This window comes from Vidua macroura, chromosome 4 (genome assembly GCF_024509145.1).
Source record: "Vidua macroura isolate BioBank_ID:100142 chromosome 4, ASM2450914v1, whole genome shotgun sequence".
In the NCBI taxonomy this organism is placed as follows: domain Eukaryota; kingdom Metazoa; phylum Chordata; class Aves; order Passeriformes; family Viduidae; genus Vidua; species Vidua macroura.
The window spans coordinates 22,662,418-22,679,523 of NC_071574.1; the positions used below are offsets into that span (position 1 = coordinate 22,662,418).

The 17,106-nt window shown below is 43.8% G+C and overlaps 1 protein-coding gene across 1 annotated transcript in view; it reads right to left on the reverse strand.

Annotated features, from left to right (window-relative positions):
• Positions 1 to 10,311: 10,311 nt before the first annotated feature.
• Positions 10,312 to 17,106, reverse strand: part of UNC5C (unc-5 netrin receptor C) — a 253,524-nt gene continuing 246,729 nt past the window's right edge. The window contains exons 13-16 of the mRNA XM_053976284.1: positions 15,185 to 15,334; positions 14,790 to 14,954; positions 10,978 to 11,156; positions 10,312 to 10,743 (exon numbers count right to left, since the gene is read on the reverse strand). Coding sequence (XP_053832259.1) covers positions 10,578 to 10,743; positions 10,978 to 11,156; positions 14,790 to 14,954; positions 15,185 to 15,334 — 660 coding nt within the window. The 3' untranslated portion in view covers positions 10,312 to 10,577. The remainder of the gene's footprint in view (positions 10,744 to 10,977; positions 11,157 to 14,789; positions 14,955 to 15,184; positions 15,335 to 17,106) is intronic.

The following is a 17,106-nucleotide window of genomic DNA, read 5'->3' on the forward strand; positions in this document are numbered from 1 at the left end:
GATGTATATTGTTACATTAAAAATGTGGAGGAAACTGCTGAAAATTAAAGCAAACCAAGTTCTTAATTTCCAAAAAGGTTATTGCACTCCAGCATTAAAAAAAAAAAAAAAAAAAAAAAAAGGTGAGTGGATCTGTGTAGCTCAGAGGAGCCTGCCTTAAAAGCCACTTATTTGTGGAGATAACTTTCCAAACCCTGCGTGTGCAAGTGATTCTCAGAGTACACAGATGGAGCCCAATAGCATCCCTCCCATCCCAGTTGGTGTGGGTGGCCTGATTGCTGTGAGTGGCCTGTCCCAGGGAAGGTCATGCTTCCTTTAAGGTAGTTGGGAGCTATATGAATATGGTTTGGTGTGACTTGTTTAAAGATCTTTATGTTTCCAGGAAACCTGATTGGAATAGTACCACAATGCTAAACAAGTACCCTTTTTCTTGGCTTTTTTCCCCCCTTCCTTTTCCCCCACTGCAAAATAAAATATTTTGTGTGCGAGTGGAAATGAAGTACACATTTGAATCTACTGGGTAATTTGAAACTTCTAGGACCCACAAACAACCACTGTTTAAGAGGAAATTCCTTGTGAGAAGGAATTATTAACTTGCTTTTTCATTTGTGTAAAAGTGAGGGGTCCATGTACAACCACAGCTGAGGAAAAAAAAAAAAATCTGTGTTCCTTTTTTTAAGGGCAAGTGAAAAACCTCAAAAGTGCCTGTTTCTGGGGTGGCAATCATTTTTTCCTGAGTGTGAGGAGACCTGGTACTCTGAGGCTGTAGTAGGAGTGACAGGGAGGGAGTTTAGGACACATTAGGTGGGTGGTGAGAGTTGGGAGCCATGGCCAGCAGTGGGTACCTGCCTCCAGCACTTCTGTAGTGAGAGACACCACAAACTGAACAATTGGCTCAAGCTTTATCTGCATTACTATTTTGTGTGCCCTTCCAGCAGCCTCCACACTTCTGGCAGCTGCTGCACAGTAGTGCCAGGCTCAGCTGCCAGGCTGGGGCTTTGTAGCAATGTGGTTCTCAGCAAAAGGAACTGTCAGGGGAGAAAGGCAGTGGGAAATGTATTTTCTGTCTTCCCCCGTTCCTCCTTCCTGGGTCTGCAGTAGTTGTAGCAATGCTAATGCTACAGAAGGGGAAATGAGAGGTGAAATATAACCCGGGAAGTGTTTTCTTTGGAAAGGTTCTGTTCTTCGTCAGATTACCAAAGCTGAGCTTCATGGCAGTTACTGGTTTACCCTTTTTTACCCTTCATTTGTTTTTAAAAAATTTCCTGCCTGCCTATGTTGTTTTACTAGATGGTCTTCAGCTTAATTTTGAAATAAGTCCTAACAAATGCTGCTTTGATTATGCTAAGCTTATTTCAGAACTGAAATAATTGCCGTGCAGGATTTAGCTTCAGCACTTCTGTAATGTTTCTTTTTTTTTTTTATTTTCCCTTTTTGGACAAAACTGATTTATTTGTGCTAGGTAGGTGTATAATTGGGGTTTAGCTTAACAGTTCCCTGAAGGTATTTCTAGCTGGAAAAATTACCATTTTGTACTTTCAAGCTAACAGAGAAAAATGCGCAGTTCAAGAGAACCAGCAAGACCTCCATGATGATAGGTGTTAAAAAGCTTAATCAGAAGTTTTTTGTTCATTAGAGTGCTTTTTCTGCAGTGCAGTTTCCCTGCCTGTACTCAAATTTACCAAACAATAAAAAATAAAATCTCTTGAGAGTTAATAATACACCAAATCCTGACCCCAGAGAGGGGACAGTGGTTTCCCCATCCTTAAAAAATGTCTGTGAGGCTGCGAATGGTATTTGCTTTTCTCTTTGGCTGCCTTGGCCTTGAGATTTGTGGGCCAAATTGGGGACAACCCAGCCTCTCTTCAACTTTTTGTTTTAGTGAATGGGGCCATGGGTTTCCAGTCTCATTTCTTCCTGTAAAAGCCAGCACACCCTGTGGAACCAAGATTTCTCATCTCCAAAGAAGCACATGGGACCTGCAGGTCCCAGGTTGCAAAGCAAGGATGCTACTTTCCTGCCTTTTTAGGTGGGCTTCACCTCTACCCTCCTCAAATAATTTTTTTTTTAAATAAATTAACAGGGCTCTCTCCCCAGGAGTGTTTTGGAAGGTGCTTTGCCAGCTGGCAGCACAAGGCATGCAATGAATGCCCCTGGCACCTGCCATCAGTGTGTTGCAAGAGAAAGGGCCAGTCATTGTTTTCCTGAGCAAATCTTACCTTTTTTTTGGTCCAGAAGAAAAGAGTCTAAGATACTGGTTGATAGATCACATAAAGTGTGTATGTTAAATGTTCAAGTTTATGTGTTTTTATATATATAAATATATATATATATATATATATTCAGTTGCAAGTCTGGACTAGCTCCAGTATGTGGATTAAGAGTAAACTATTATGGATGAAAAAGCACTAAATAAAACATAATATTTATTTATGAAAATGCATAAATGACAAATCAGTGCAACGGTGCTGTATAGGAAAATTGATAAATATATAAATATATATATATGAGGAGACACACACTGAGAAAGCAAACAATCTGCGGTTGTGTAACTAGTGCCTGCCTACTTTCTCCCAAGACCAGATTTTGCCCTCAAGTCTCCTCTCCACTGTAATCTATTTTGAAGGGCTATTGCTAAGGCCAAAAAACAGCCTAAGGCAAGTGTGGGGGTCTTTTGTTCCAGCACTGTGACATTCGAGTCAGAATGCCTGCATGGGTGACTTCCTGTAACACTCAGCGTGTCATTTTTAAGGTTTCAGCACCTGCAGTGACTGCAGGTTAGTATGTTTATTTTGCCAGGTGTGGCCTTTTAATGTCACTTCCATATTTTGGTAGTTTCAAAGGGCACGTTGATGAGGGCTTGGTAAAGATAATGGTGGCTTCAGTGCCCACGGGTCTAGAAATCCACTTTTCAAATGTAAATCATTCAAGGAAGTGTAGCTTAGTTTCTTACTGGCATAGGTGAGATGGCATATGTAAGTGGAAGAAGAAAAAAAAAGAGAGATGCCATCTAGCAACTGCTATCCTTTTTCTAGCACAAAGTTATTTCTATTAAAGAAAAGGTTGTCATTGTAGAGACTAAGAAACTAATTTGTGTTCTTTTTTGAGAACCAGTGCCTTATTAAACCTGTAAATACTGTAATTAGAAAACCTGGGGAACAAACTGTGTTATGTTGTATTTGTTCAAATTGTATATGGGTTGTTTTAACATTCCCCCCCAATAAAATTGTTTCCATCTCCCCATGACAGAGATTGTTATTTCCTTTTCATGTGCTTGAAAACCACCATCTTTTTTGTTCCATTTCTCTGGCTAGATTATTTTGACTGTGTCTCATTTTATTTATTTTATTTTTATAAATTTTTTTTCATCTGAACAAACAAGTAAACAGCAATATGTTGCATATGTTTCCACTGGCATAAAAAAGCATCACTCCTTTCACAAGTCAGTGAAGAGAAAAATAGTAATTAAAATAGTGTTATCACTAATAGAGCAGTTGCTCATGTTTTGTGGCTGATTATGTAAATCTATCGGAACTCGGCATTAGCATAATATTTTTTAGACACCCCCCCCCCTTCATTCTGCCACAACTTTATGAGTATTTTTGACTTCTATTTTTAATAGCACAAGAGGAACAGGAGTCATCTCTGCACAGACTGAAGCGAGAATTCCCAGCCCCATGTATCAGCTGAAAAAGTTTCAGCCTAAATACCCAGCATCAGCTGAAAATGTAATTGCTTAATGCTGAGACATGGGGTATGTACCTCTGCATCTAGCAAGGTATTTCTGGGAATTTGTACTTAAAGCTGGAGCACTATTCCCATTCTGCAGTGCTGTCTTGCAGATTCAGCTCAGTGTTTCCTAATGTTTAATTGCCTTGCTGGTTATTTTCAGGGAAGTGTGTAAATAATAGCAATCTTCCCTTGAGCTGCACAGCCCCTGCAGCCCTCCTGCTTTGCCCCAGACTGTCTGTGCTCAGTGGCATTGCAGTATTCTGCAGCAGCATTTCTACAGCCCTCTTGACTTGGCCACATTGAGGTGACAAAGACCTGTGCTTGCTGCACATTGCACCTGGCATGCCACTGAATCCCCCAGTTCTTATGTACAGAAACATTTCTTCTGATGAGATATATTTTTTTTCTTTTTTAAAGAGAAACTAAATAAAAGACTCCACTTCTGAGCTTCCAGGAACTAAACAATTGAACACAAGGTAGTGGTGTATTTTTTTTTCCGGTTGCTTATAAATATAATTTATTACCTGTTTAAAAATTCTTTCTTACATTTTGTACATGTCAGGCTGACAGAATAAATGCAGGCATTTACAAACAGAGGGAAGGAGAAAAAAGGGAGGGGGATAAGAGGCACACTCAGAACTAGTAAACCACACCTCCACTGTACAGCAATACAAATAATGCAATGGCTAGCACTTCTCCTGTAGTCAGTCAGTCTTTAGAAAAGGAATTGCATAGAAGATACAGCAATAGGGAAATCAAAACCGAAGGAGTTCTCCAGATCTCAATAGCAAAGAAAACAAATCCCACGAACCCCGGTGACATGGGAAGAGAAGGGAGAAATGTGATACACCTGGCTCATACAGATGTTTCTTTTTCTACGGGCCCTCCTCTTTTTCTATGGGCCCTCTACTCAAAGGTACTGAAGGTACCCTCTTTTATTTTTTTTCCCCCTCTTCAACAATAACAGAACACGTGTTAGCAAAAAGAGTCTACCACGCAGATGTGTGCAGTGATGCCACAACTTCTCTGTCTCAGCTGTGTCACACACCCTGGGTTATTGGCTCTCGGCTCGGGTGTTTTTGCAAGGTACCTTGAAAAATCTGCAGAGAGAAGAGTGTTTTTCCTCTCCTTCCTAACTTTGTTTACTTTCCAGACTGATTTTACTTTTTATTTGTATTGTGCTAGCCCTCAGATTTACTGGCAAGCGGTAGTCAGAGCCAGCTGGCAGCAGCAAAAGAAGCTCTGGAACCTGTGCAAGCTTTTCTCCTCTCAGGGCTCTTGTCCCATCACGGCTGTGGGAGGACCCTCCTGATGCCTCACAGGCATCCCAAAGCTACTTGCCTGCCATGACATGGGATGCTTTGGGAGCACAGGGCAGGCCCAGGATGCAGAACACATAACAATTAATCTCTTTGTCAGCAGCTGAGGAGACTGAACCACTAACAAATACATTTAACCAGCATCACAGAAAATGTGAAATACCTTTTTGGGATAGAAGTTTGTGGGAACTCTGGATTATCGTTGCTTTTTTTATACAGACAGTTTATCAAAGGACTTTCAGATAAGAGATTTTCAGATTTCAGGGAGCAGGCATCAAGTTTAAAGGACAAATAAGTAAATAAACTACATGCTCTTATTCAACAAGGAACCTGACCTACCAAACTTGTGGCTTTAGTTCGAATCCAATTCCAGTTACATGCCAGCTATTACTTTGTTGGCTTTTGACTACTGCTTATTTGACCTCGGAGTGATGGTACAGCACTGAATTTTGACCTTTACCTTCCCATTCAAAAGTTGGTAAAATAAGAGGATGCCCATATCTAACATGAGAGCTAAAAGTCTCCAGCAGGTATTGTTCTTTGTTTTCTCTTTGTTGTCTGTATCTACACACACACACTTTGCCTATCTGTCCCACTTCAAAGGATGTATGAGATATGTACTTCAGCATTTAAAAATCTGCAGTGCAGCTCGTTTACGGATCCAAGGTTTCACACACAAGCTAGGAATGGATCGCAGTGGTGACCCCAAAGTCTGTAACTCATTGGAGACCTTGTGGGAGAAGGGCCAAAGGTTTGGTTTTCATTCACAGACCACTTGTGTTTTTGCACCACCTCATACTGACCAAGCCAGCCTGTAAACACTGAGTTACTTCATGGCCAGGTGAGAGCCAGAGGTCCTCTGACCTCTGAGTCCTGAAAAGACTTCTGAACACTCAGTAAGATTGTTTACAAGTGTCCTGGAAACAAGATTAAAAAAAAACCAAGCCAACCTCAACAAAATTATTGTTTAAAATTAACCTCAGAGCTGTGGTAACTACTTGGCAGAGCATACAAGGGTCTAAGGGCCCACCCACCCCTCCCTTCCCCACACCCCCTGCCCCCAAAAGAAGAACAAAAGGAGAACTGAAAAGAAACTATTGTAGGTAGCAATACAAGACATTAGGACACTGTCCACAGTGACAGGCTTACAGCATGTAAATACATTTACTCTATATGTAAGCAAATGAAATAGCAGGAAACCCAAGGAATGGACATGTTTGGCTCTGTGGGTATTGCAGACTTCAACATGTCTCATGAGTGTCTGCATTTCTGCCAGCGAGACAGAAAAAAGTCTTGGTCTCCCAATAAAGCAAATCTTGACTGGAGACACCTTCACTGCTGCAAAATTTTCAAAAGCCACTGAAAAAGCACTCAGGTTTTGTACTGTTTAGCAAGACACAGTGGAGCAGCTGTGATCATAAATTAAAAAAAAAAAACAAAAAAACAACCAAACGCCAAACTTACCCTATACACTGACAGTCACCTTTACAAGAACACAACACAAGAAGAACTGAAGAAAAAATAAAAGGTGAAAAGGATTGCCTACAATAAATGTTTCTTACGTGGAAATTAAAGGTTTTCCTTGAAGTCAGTAGATATTTTATATATATTTATATAATATATATACTATTTATAGCACTAGCAATCAACATGTAATGAAGAGATGGTGTGAAGAGCAGCAAAACTGCTCCAGTACAGAGCCAAAGGTGAACAAACTAAAAGGAAGAGCATTTAAAAAAATAGTAATAACTGGAGGATAAGAAGCCTGCAGCCTTTTTTTCGTTTTTTTTTTTTTTTCTCTTAAAGCAGATATGCTCACCTGATATAGAATCTTACAACAACTTTTAAAAGTCAGCTCTGCCTGCCAAACTCCTTTGTCAGAGCCACCCCACAGGAAGCTTTTTTCCGTGCGATGTTGCTGTGGCGGCAGCGACATGGTGGAGCTGTGGCTCAGCCCCACGAGATGGCACTGTGTCCATGCAATCCAGGCAGAGGAACTGCTGCTGGGTTTTCTCCCACCAAAAATAATATCCTGAACCCAGCTGGCTGCCCTTGCTTCCCACTTGCTCTCCTTGGGGCAGCAAGATGGGGATGGTGTTGTGAACACCACCAGCCAGAACCCTCTCCCACAGTGCACAGTGCCCTGCCACTGCCATTCCACCAGAAAAAAAGAAAAAACTGAACAAAATTAATGCAGGGAAGTGTGAGGTGAGGTTAGCAGAAGTGGCAAAGAATGGGTGCAGAGCTGCTGGGATGAGCTGTGGCTCTGTGGAGGAGCCTTCCCCTGGTTCTCCCTGCCCTGTCAGGGCTGAGGCAGCCCAAGGGGCTGTGCTGGGAGCCTGCAAAGGCCTATGGAACCGGCGCTGGAGAAACCACCCAGCCTGTGATTGCAGCAGGGGATTTCGGGTGGTTTCTGAGCAGTCAAGGTGGAAGAACAGCAGCTTCACCACCCAGTGGCAGTCATGCTGCTGCCCAAGTCATGTCCAGTGATGAAAGGTTACATTCTTGACCTCCAACCACCTCTGTGGATGCTCCTCTTAATCAGTGTGCATTTTTCCTCGCAATAAATCCTCTTTACTGTGATGTTGCGAAAGGAAAATGCCCCAAAACACTGTGAGAAAGTTGTTCATCTGCAAGTTGTTTCTCTTGCAGAAGGCATCAGAACACAGGTCAGAGGGCTGGCCAAAGGAACATCAACTCATAGCATACAGATAAATAGGAGAGACTCTGTGGCCCTGATCCTGGTGAGAAGGGTGCACATGCTACCCACCTAGAAAAAAACTGAGAGCTGGGGAGCAACAGTTAGCCTGGGGATCAACCAACACAGACTGAGCTGAAAAGGCCAAAGGGTTAAGGACAGTTCAGCTCCTGTACTTGCCTTGGAAAAGAAGTCAAGGAAGGACACATGGGAAAGGTGAAGAAGCACAAACTAAAACACAACTGATTACACCTAAAGATGGCATGGGAAGGAGAAAAGCTGAGACCCACCTTTAAGAGCCATTTTAGCTCTCTGAGGTAAGTAAAAGGTGTGGAGAAAGGGCAGAGCTGAAAGTCCTAGTCCAACTCTCCAGAAGTTGAAAGCAAAATTTCAATTAGCGTTGCAGTGGGCTGCACCAGATGCCCAAGGTGAAAAAGATGGTTGTTCATTGAGAGGATGCCCATGGCATCTCCACATTAAGAGAAGGTGGGGCTTACATGAGTAAAATGCACACGGATGTGGAAAGTTACAATGCATGCCCTCTGGTCTCCAGTTTTGACTGAAATGCTGGTTTGCAAACTGCCTGGTTACCTCTTACAAGGAAGGGAACTTTTTGTGCTGGGTGTCTGGTGGTCAATCAAAACCTAACTCACTGGTCAGGGAATTATAAGCAAAAAGTAACAAGGCTATGGAAATGTCAAATGGAAAAAGAGGTCAGATTAAATTTTCTTTTCATTTTGACCGATGACATTTTTGGTTACCTTCAAAGGTGCAATCTGGAAAGCCTTGGGGAAAGCAAAACTAAAACTACAAAAGAGAACAAGCTAACTTCAGTCTCGGGAAGCATATGGAATGGTAATGCATATGTGGGCAGGGGCATGCATGTGTGCACAACAGCAATAACCAGGGCCTGCTGGAAACCTGGAGTGGACAGGTTGGGGCAGAAAAGCCTTTCTGTGCCAGACATAAATGACAGCTCAGTCAGGTAGTAAAACTATTGCAATGCTATGTGCTGTCATGTACCAAAGCCAAAATTTTCACTGAACAGAACAAAATACATTTGCAGTGACAACCATTTTTGGTTTGCTCCTTTTGCAAAGTTCCCACCTCACCTGTTTTGTGAGGGTTGTAGAGGGACAAGTGTTTCCTGGCCAGCCATCAAGGACTGCACCGCAGTCAGCGGTGGAGGCAGGAGCAGCAAAGGCAGCAAACTACAGCACACAAGATTTCAACTTCACCACTCCACTGCCCTGCACTGGCCCACAGAACACAGGCTTCCCTGGCTGCAGCAATGCCTGGGAATATCCATGGAGATCTGCCAAGTGCATCTTGCACAGAAGTGACCCCAGACCAGCAGAGGGCTGGGTTGTCAGCAGCCCTGGCACAGCAAGCATTACTGGAGGTGGTGGGTTTCAGTGGGACCTGCAGCTCTGTGGGGAACTGCTGGCTCTTAGAATGCTACAAAACAAAGCAAAATTTATGGAGGCCCACCTTGGATGCATAAATCAGGTGGAGGATGTCAGTGCCTCCACATGCTTGCACCATATTGGGTTCACAGCCACCTCAGGACAGGGCTGATCCTTGGAGCAACCTGGAGGCACCAGGGTGGTGCAAAACATGCCAGGGTCAGACACTTGGTGGGTGAAGATCAGCAGAGTGTCACCAGTTCATGCTGCCTTAGCAGTGGGCATGGAGCACAGCAATGCTAACATGACGCGAGCAGCCTCTGCGGGCTTTGGAGGACTTTTGAAGAGGACTTTGGAGGAGGAGTACGATGACAAATGGAAGGACAGACAGCTTAGAGAGGGACACATCTTAAAAGACCTTCAGGAAGGGGACAACAGATTCCATAAAACCAGAAATTATTCATTCTGCTGCTGACAATATTAGAAATAAAGTAATAATGGCAATGATAATAGTCATTATAATCCTCGCACTAGATACTAATCAGTAAATAACTATCATAGCAACTTCTCTTTTTTATTTTTTTCTGGGTTTTTCCCCCTCCCCTCCAACCACTCTGAATTGCATATCTGGCCCCTCATATAGCAAAGGGGTGGAAAGGGTGTGAATTGAAAATTAACTCAGACCCTTCATTCCCCACTGACTTACAGCTATTCTCCACTAGACTCAGTGGGACTGTCTTGGGGAAGAAAGGGAACAATTTGTGTGTTCCTGCTTATCAGCCAGAGTACCTGCTTTCCAGATGCACACCCTGATTTTCTTGTTTTATTTTGTTTTTTTTTTTTTTTTACAAGTAGGTCTAGGAAATAGAACAATGACAGGAGGATCATTGCGAGACAACCAATGTGCAGAATTGTAGCCAAAATCTGAATTCACCAGAAACCAATAAGCTGAAATAGCCACAACCAACTGTCCATAGCCTTGTCTACAATGGCTTTAAACAAAAAAATATAAAGAGCCATGGACAGTTTCCTTACCCCTGTCCAGAATTTGATGTAAACAACATCCATAGAAACTGGGATTGTTAAGAAAGTTTATCCATACATCTGGATAGCAATAAAAAGCGTTTCCTAGGAAACTGTAAAAACCTGTACCAAGCAGTGTACAGCCAAGCCGAGAGGAACATTAGGTTGATTTATATTTTCAAGGTACAACTTTGCATGATCTCTTTCTGATCCTGTGATAATGTACAAGGAGAGCACGTGTGAAGGTCAGGGCTGTTTTTTTTGTTTGTTTGCTTACTTTCTTCTCTGAAACGTCTCTTGTGTAATTCATTGGTCTGGGTTTTCATTTCAATTCTTGTTTGCAATAACAGGGCATTACCGCTCCCTGTGTCTGTCCTTCCTGGTCAAGCCAAGGCTGCATTAGTAATTTCCTTCTGCTGCCAAAGAAACAACTGTTTCGTGTCTTCCCATTTCTTCAAGAACTGCTGCCAGCATGCTCAGGTTGCCATCAGGGAAATTCTGGGCTTCCCAGAGATCCAGGATCACCCCGGTGGGACTTGATTTAGTAGCAAAATAATTTAAGTACCTGCAATGAGCCAAAAGGAAACTTGTTGGTTTTGAGCTGCATAGAAACTCCCTGAATTCATATGATTTCAACCCATCCCTGATGTTGGTGCTGTCAAGGTGCTCATCCCCTGTGCAGTCAGCATGACCAGTGTGTCCATGTGCTTTCAGTGGGACTTTCACCAGGATGTTTTTGCATATACCCCCCCTCCCTAGGAGCTTCCCTGCCTGTCCCTGCAGGGGCAACCCTGCTCACCTGTCCAGTTTCAGCTTGTGGGCCAGCATGCGCCAGTCGTGGCCTCTGGTCTGGGGAGCATCCAGGCTGCTGCACAGCTTCTGCCTTATTGGGTGGGGGATGCTGAAAGCGCTGGGCCCCACGATGGTGGTGATGGTGCCTGCTGAGTCCATGGGAGGATAATCAACGCCAGTAGGTTCCTGAGATTGGAAAGACAGAAAAAAAGCCTGAACAACCCATCACTTTTGCTACTGAATGAAGAGACAATTGTAGAACTACATCCTCTGAGACTCAGGGCTTTTACTTGCAGTCCTCTGCTAATCTAGTAAACACTAACATAAACATGTTAGTCCATTGGAGAACAGAAATATTTATAATCAGCTTTGGATAGACAAAAGGTGTTTTCCCTCCTCTTTTTTTTGAGGGTGAATATTACTATAGACAAAATGGCCAGCTTAATTAAGCATTTTCCAGAAATAATGAAGGATCAGTCACTTAGACACATTTCAGAGCAAGTCGCTACTACTAGAGCAGAGCTGGGCTTTCCTGGCATGACTGACAAGATTTCCTTCCCAGCATCTTCCCAAGCCCCAGTATCACACTGAGCCAGCAGCAGGCTTGCACTACTGACATCCCTCTGGCAGTACCCAAGCTCTCTGAAGCCTCTGATGCTGTGCAGACCACAGACCTACAGTCAATATCACCCCAGGCACAAGCTCAGCCCTCATCTCCATGCGAATTTGTCTCTGGAAATAGACAGAGAGCATGTGCTCTGGGCAAGGGGTGGGGTAGGTGAGGAGCAGAAATTGCCTCCTCTCCCCAAGACACGTGCTGTGCTCCAAGGCAGTGTGGCAGCAAGTGTTTCAAGGGAAAAGTCATCCCCAAAGCCAGCTTGTCCCCTGCAGGTGTGGAGTTGATGCTCTTTGTTGTGGCCCTCCCAGCTGGAGGGGTCCCCATGATACCACTGCTAACACCACTGGGAATAACAACAGTTGGCTCCTCTGGGCAAGGATTTTGTCTTCTCCTTGGCCTGGATGGATTTAGTGGCCACAGGCTTGGTAGCTGGTGGGAAGATGATAGCTGGTCTATTTGGATGGTTGGGTTTGTTTAGGAACAGCGAGGTCCTGCAGGGACCATGATGGAAAAAGCAGCAAACATGGCTGGTTCTGCCCTAATTCTGCTCAGTCTACTTTACAATTTGGTATTCTTTTCTAGTAGAAATGGGGGAGCTGCTTCTCCTCCCCCTCTGCCAGATCACAGCCCCAGGCAGCCAGAAATACTCATGCTAAAAACTTGTCATTAAATATCAATTTGTTTTCTCCTCTGTGAACTATCTTGTTGCTTCATGTCAAACTGGCTGTTGGGAAGGAGCTGTAATACCTGAAACAGTCTTAAAGCCAGGCAGCTCCTGGCTGAAGCTGCAATCACAAATCCCCCAAGGATTTTGCTGGAGATGCTCACTGTCCTGTGTAATCTCTGGTTTACCCCCAAAAAATGTATTCAGAGATGGAAAGGGAAGAGCCAGTGTCCATGAGCAATGCACAGAATTAAACCTTCTGGCTCTGCTCTTTCATCTACACCAATTAATTCTCCTCCACTGTATAAATATGATTTTTTTTTTGGTGTGTGTTAAAGGCATGGCAATTTAGGCAGCGAAATTTCTAACTAAGGAAGGTTTATGCCACCCTGTAAAGTCCTCAATTAACATGCTGAATGTGGCATCTGTCTTTGGGTGCCAAGGCCCTGGATCAGACTGCGTGTCCCAACCCCAATACCCAACAACCTGGCAGCAGGAACTGCCCAGGAGCCAGGAAAATGACGTGCCTGACGCTGGTGCTGCCTGCAGGCTCACCCACACTGGGAGGTCAGAAGAGGCAGTAGAGTGGTGGCAGTGCATTGCAGATAGATAACCTTTTCTTTTCTGGGCCAAAAGACACAAGTGCTGCCCCGGCTCTCTAGGTGGCCTGCAGCCCCAGGGGCTTCAGGATTGCTGCAGAAGGGGCCCAGGTATCTGAAGCGTTGCCCTGTGGCTCTTTTGTGTGAGTATCAATGGCACAAGATAAAAACAGGGCTTCAGAAATGAATAATGTGAGACCTTTATCACAATTTTCCTCCTGCTTTGCAAATACGCCTGTTTTGGCACTCACTGCATTTGTATTTTTGAAGTCCCAGTGGTAGACACTGTATAAAGCCAGTATAAGAGAGCTTAATCTGCAGAAGTTTTACATCCTTTGGAGGGGACTAAAAAGAAAGCCCATCAAGGGAGGATGCAGGAAACTGTGTTACTAGATTTTTATCGCAGGGTAACAGTGGCAGAGAGACAGATGCAGCAATAAGGAAAGATGCCAGCACAGTCCTTCAATGCCTAACCACTAGTTGGATACCACTAGCATAACCTTAGAAGAAAAGGTAAGGAACCAGATCTATGATTTCCTGATGACTGCTCTGATGTCTTTATCACGCTTCTAGAGGCAAAAATTGGTTTCCAAGTTGCAGTCATTATCCTTTCAGGTGATTACCCTTTCATAAAATCTTTGAGTTACAGGATTTTTCCCTAGTTGACCCTATATTCCAGCTCTTAGCAGCCCAAGTTCCTCCTGTTCCTTGCTGGAGTTTGGGAATATCACAAGTGTCAACAACAAGGGGCAATTTTGCAGGAGGCAGCCTTGATCACAGTGGTGTTATTCACTCCCTCTATTCATCTTTGATGGATAGGATCACAGCACAAGACAGGAATATTATCCTGTTCTGAATCTATTACCAGGCCTTATTACATAGAACCAGCTGAAGATGATTATAGTGTATACTTGCATTTCATTACAGTTACTTTCAGTTCTTTCTCTTCTCTGTGAGGTTAAATTAGTGATTACCTCAATGCAGCACTTATTACAATAATTGTTTATGATGCTTGTTTTACCATCTGTCCTTAATGCTGTGTAGTCCCCAGATGAATCTGTAACTTTACACCCACTAACCAAGCAGATGTTATGGGTAATGGTGCTCACTATCAGAGCCCTGTTACAGCACAAGTAACTTTTGTCTCTTCTCTTACAGCCTTTTCCCAAGCCAGTCAGCAGTGATTGATGTCTGAGACTCTGCTCCTCGTAGCTGCCAAGGGTACCAGAGATAAAATCCACCAGCACATTCACTGAAGTCAGTGCCACTTCACACCTGAATTTGTTGCTCCATCTCAGCCCCAAGCTTGACTTGCCCCATGGAGCAAAAATTCTCCAGGTGCTACACAGCATTAGCAAACTTATGATAGTATTTCTTCTGGAAAATTTCAGCCATCAAAAGAAAAATTGCCAAAGACAAAAGTCAGGATTTGTAGAAGGAGCAAAATATGAGGAGAAAAGTTTACTGCAATCAGACCATCTGATATTTCCTATTGCACAGCAACTATTATATGGGATCAGAGGGGAGTGGCTCATGGAACACACAGCACTGACATTTTCCTATTCTCTTTTCTTTCTCTCCAGAGAGCTATCAGACATGATGGGTCTCATGGACTGCCAAGGAAACAGGACCACAAGAGCTTCATGAGATGTTTTAAGGAGTGGCAGGCAAAGAGCTCCTCCAGATAGACACAGAAAGGCAGCACTAGAAGAGAGACCTCCCATCCTTGAAGGAGGGATGCTTCCTTCCAGATGAGAGAAGCTAAGGAAAAATACAACAGGAGAGACAAAGAAATTACTTAATCTATTCTTTATGTCCATACCAGCAGTCAGGAGCAAAATGGGAAGCGCTATAGAGGTAGCAATAGGAAAGGTTTTGCCTTCTTAGTTGTCCCATATTCCTGCAGTTGGATAGAAAAGTACACAAATGTCATTTACCTCTGAGATAGAGCAGTTAAGCTGGAAGATCTGTCCTTCTCCTTCAACCTGCCGCACACACAGTTTGCACACCAGCTCCTGGGTATTCAGACTGAACCTTTCCAGTGTGAAGGTGCAGTGCAGGTTCCTCTGACATCCACTCCAGATGTGGTAAAAGGGAATCTCCTGCAGGAGGAAAGCAAAATATAGTCAGGGAGGGATGTAGGACCAAGGCACGGCTGTTATGTGACCAGAGATTGCAGGCTCCATGTTAACGGGACTGCCAGTGGTCCAGGGGAAAAAAATGTCCATGGACTACAGCCTGACTCCTGGTGTTTTTTAAGCACACCTGTGTGTGCCAGTATTTCTTTAAGCCTCACTGCTAGCATCCAATGTGAATGTTTTGTTATGCTCACCTGGTATTTGGCCAGCAGCTTGCTCTTCCAGAGAGAATGGGCAATGTCATGAATGGACAGACGGAGGTTGTGGGTGCTTCCCTTGAAATGCAAAGCTTTAGGCTCTTCTAAAAGCTGCCCGCCCATCTGCTGCTCAAGCTGGAGGACCTCCTGCAGTATTGGGATAAAAAGAAGAAAGTAGTCAGGTTTCATCAAGACAGTAAACTGGTCTTCTGAGTCCTCAAGGTTGTGTTCTGTAGATGCTGTAACTTGTGTAATACAGATTAAAAAACCACACAGGCATCACATAGAATTGTGTGTCCCTGTGAACTGGAACTGCATTAGTTAATCTGATTATAACCCTCTCACTTCCTTCATCCAACAGCAGCCCAGCAAGGAGACACAGTGTTCTCTCACATGTCCTATAAGCAGAAGCTCAATTCTATGCTATTAAATGGAATTCGAAGACTTGGCATGCAGTCACTGTTTGAGTACAGAAATAGATCAATCTCATCAATTGCTCATCAAACTGGACGTCTCATGGTAGCTTTACTATCTTGTTTTTGGAAACTCTTACCTGTGAATACCACTGGTCTGTCAGCTCATGGTCTCCTGCCCTGTGGCAGAGTAGTACAGGAGTAACAGATACCAACCCTGACACTGTCCAGCAGGATGGCACGGAGACAGTGATGGAACATTTTATTCACACAAATACACAGGTTCAGGGCTACTGAAATATTGATCATGTGATCAAAAGCTAGCAAGCCAAGAGTCTGGTCGTTTATGAAGCTAAATATAAGCTTGCAATTAATAAGACCACAGTGGAATGTTGTCTACAAACAGCCTAATTGTGGACCACAGGGAAGAAGCAAGTATAAAGGCACTTCCATGAGCCCTATTAGAAACCAACATAACCAATCTCAGTCACATTTAATTAAAGGAGTCAACCAGCCAACCAGTCTCATGTGGCTAAAGACAATCACACACAGTGGAGATGCTCAAGCACTACAGGAGCACACGAAACTGGGATTCTGCCCAAGGCCAAATAAAGGAACCCCCATTTTAGCTAAGATGCTCCTGACCATATTAAGGGAAGTAGGAAGCATATAAGAAAAGCATCTGTCAGATCCTGAAGCTAAAACAATGTTCTTTTATTGGCTATTAGAGGAAAAGAAACAAAATCAGGAAACCTTTCAGATTAAGATTATGCCAATGAATCAGTTCCAGCTTCTTTCCAGGGCCACCTAATTATTTCATCAAGATGTCTAAAGAGCAATCGATAGTAATTATCTGATTACTATAGATCTTCATTATGTTCCAATTACCTCCCTGGAAGGTCCAGAAGATGACTTGTGGAACCATGTGAGCCAATTGCAGATGCCACCTCTCAGGCATGCAGGGCAGGTGTGCTGAGAAACTGCTCCTGTCCCTGCTGCACCAGCTCTGGGAGCTGCACTACTGTGGGGGAAAACTGCAGCACTATCCCACCCACCAAATCTGTTTGTTTAGTTTCAACAACCCACTTCTGGTAGCCACCCTGGGCCACTGAAGCCCTTCCACATGCTCTAACTGGAGGATGCCAAGCAGCCCTTGATTCTCCCATGCCATTTAGCTAATTAATTCAGAATTAATTTGGAGCCATGACTTGCACAGCCCTTCAAACACACTGTATGTTCCTGCCATACAGCCTTTTTTTTGGAGCAGTGTTTATCTCACTGGCTGGCACCTCTGTGTCCTCCTGAGCTAAAACCTGAGCTGCATATTGCTTGCCCCATGCTGAGGTAGCTGTGGTCACCCTGCCCACTGTCTCTCACCACCCTTCAAGGCAGGAGTTATTTCCTAGGAGAGGGAGCTGTGTAAAGCATCACTCCACCACCCATGACACCAGAATAGCCTCAACCTGGACCTCCTCATTAAAGGGGCACAAGCAAACAATGGTGTTC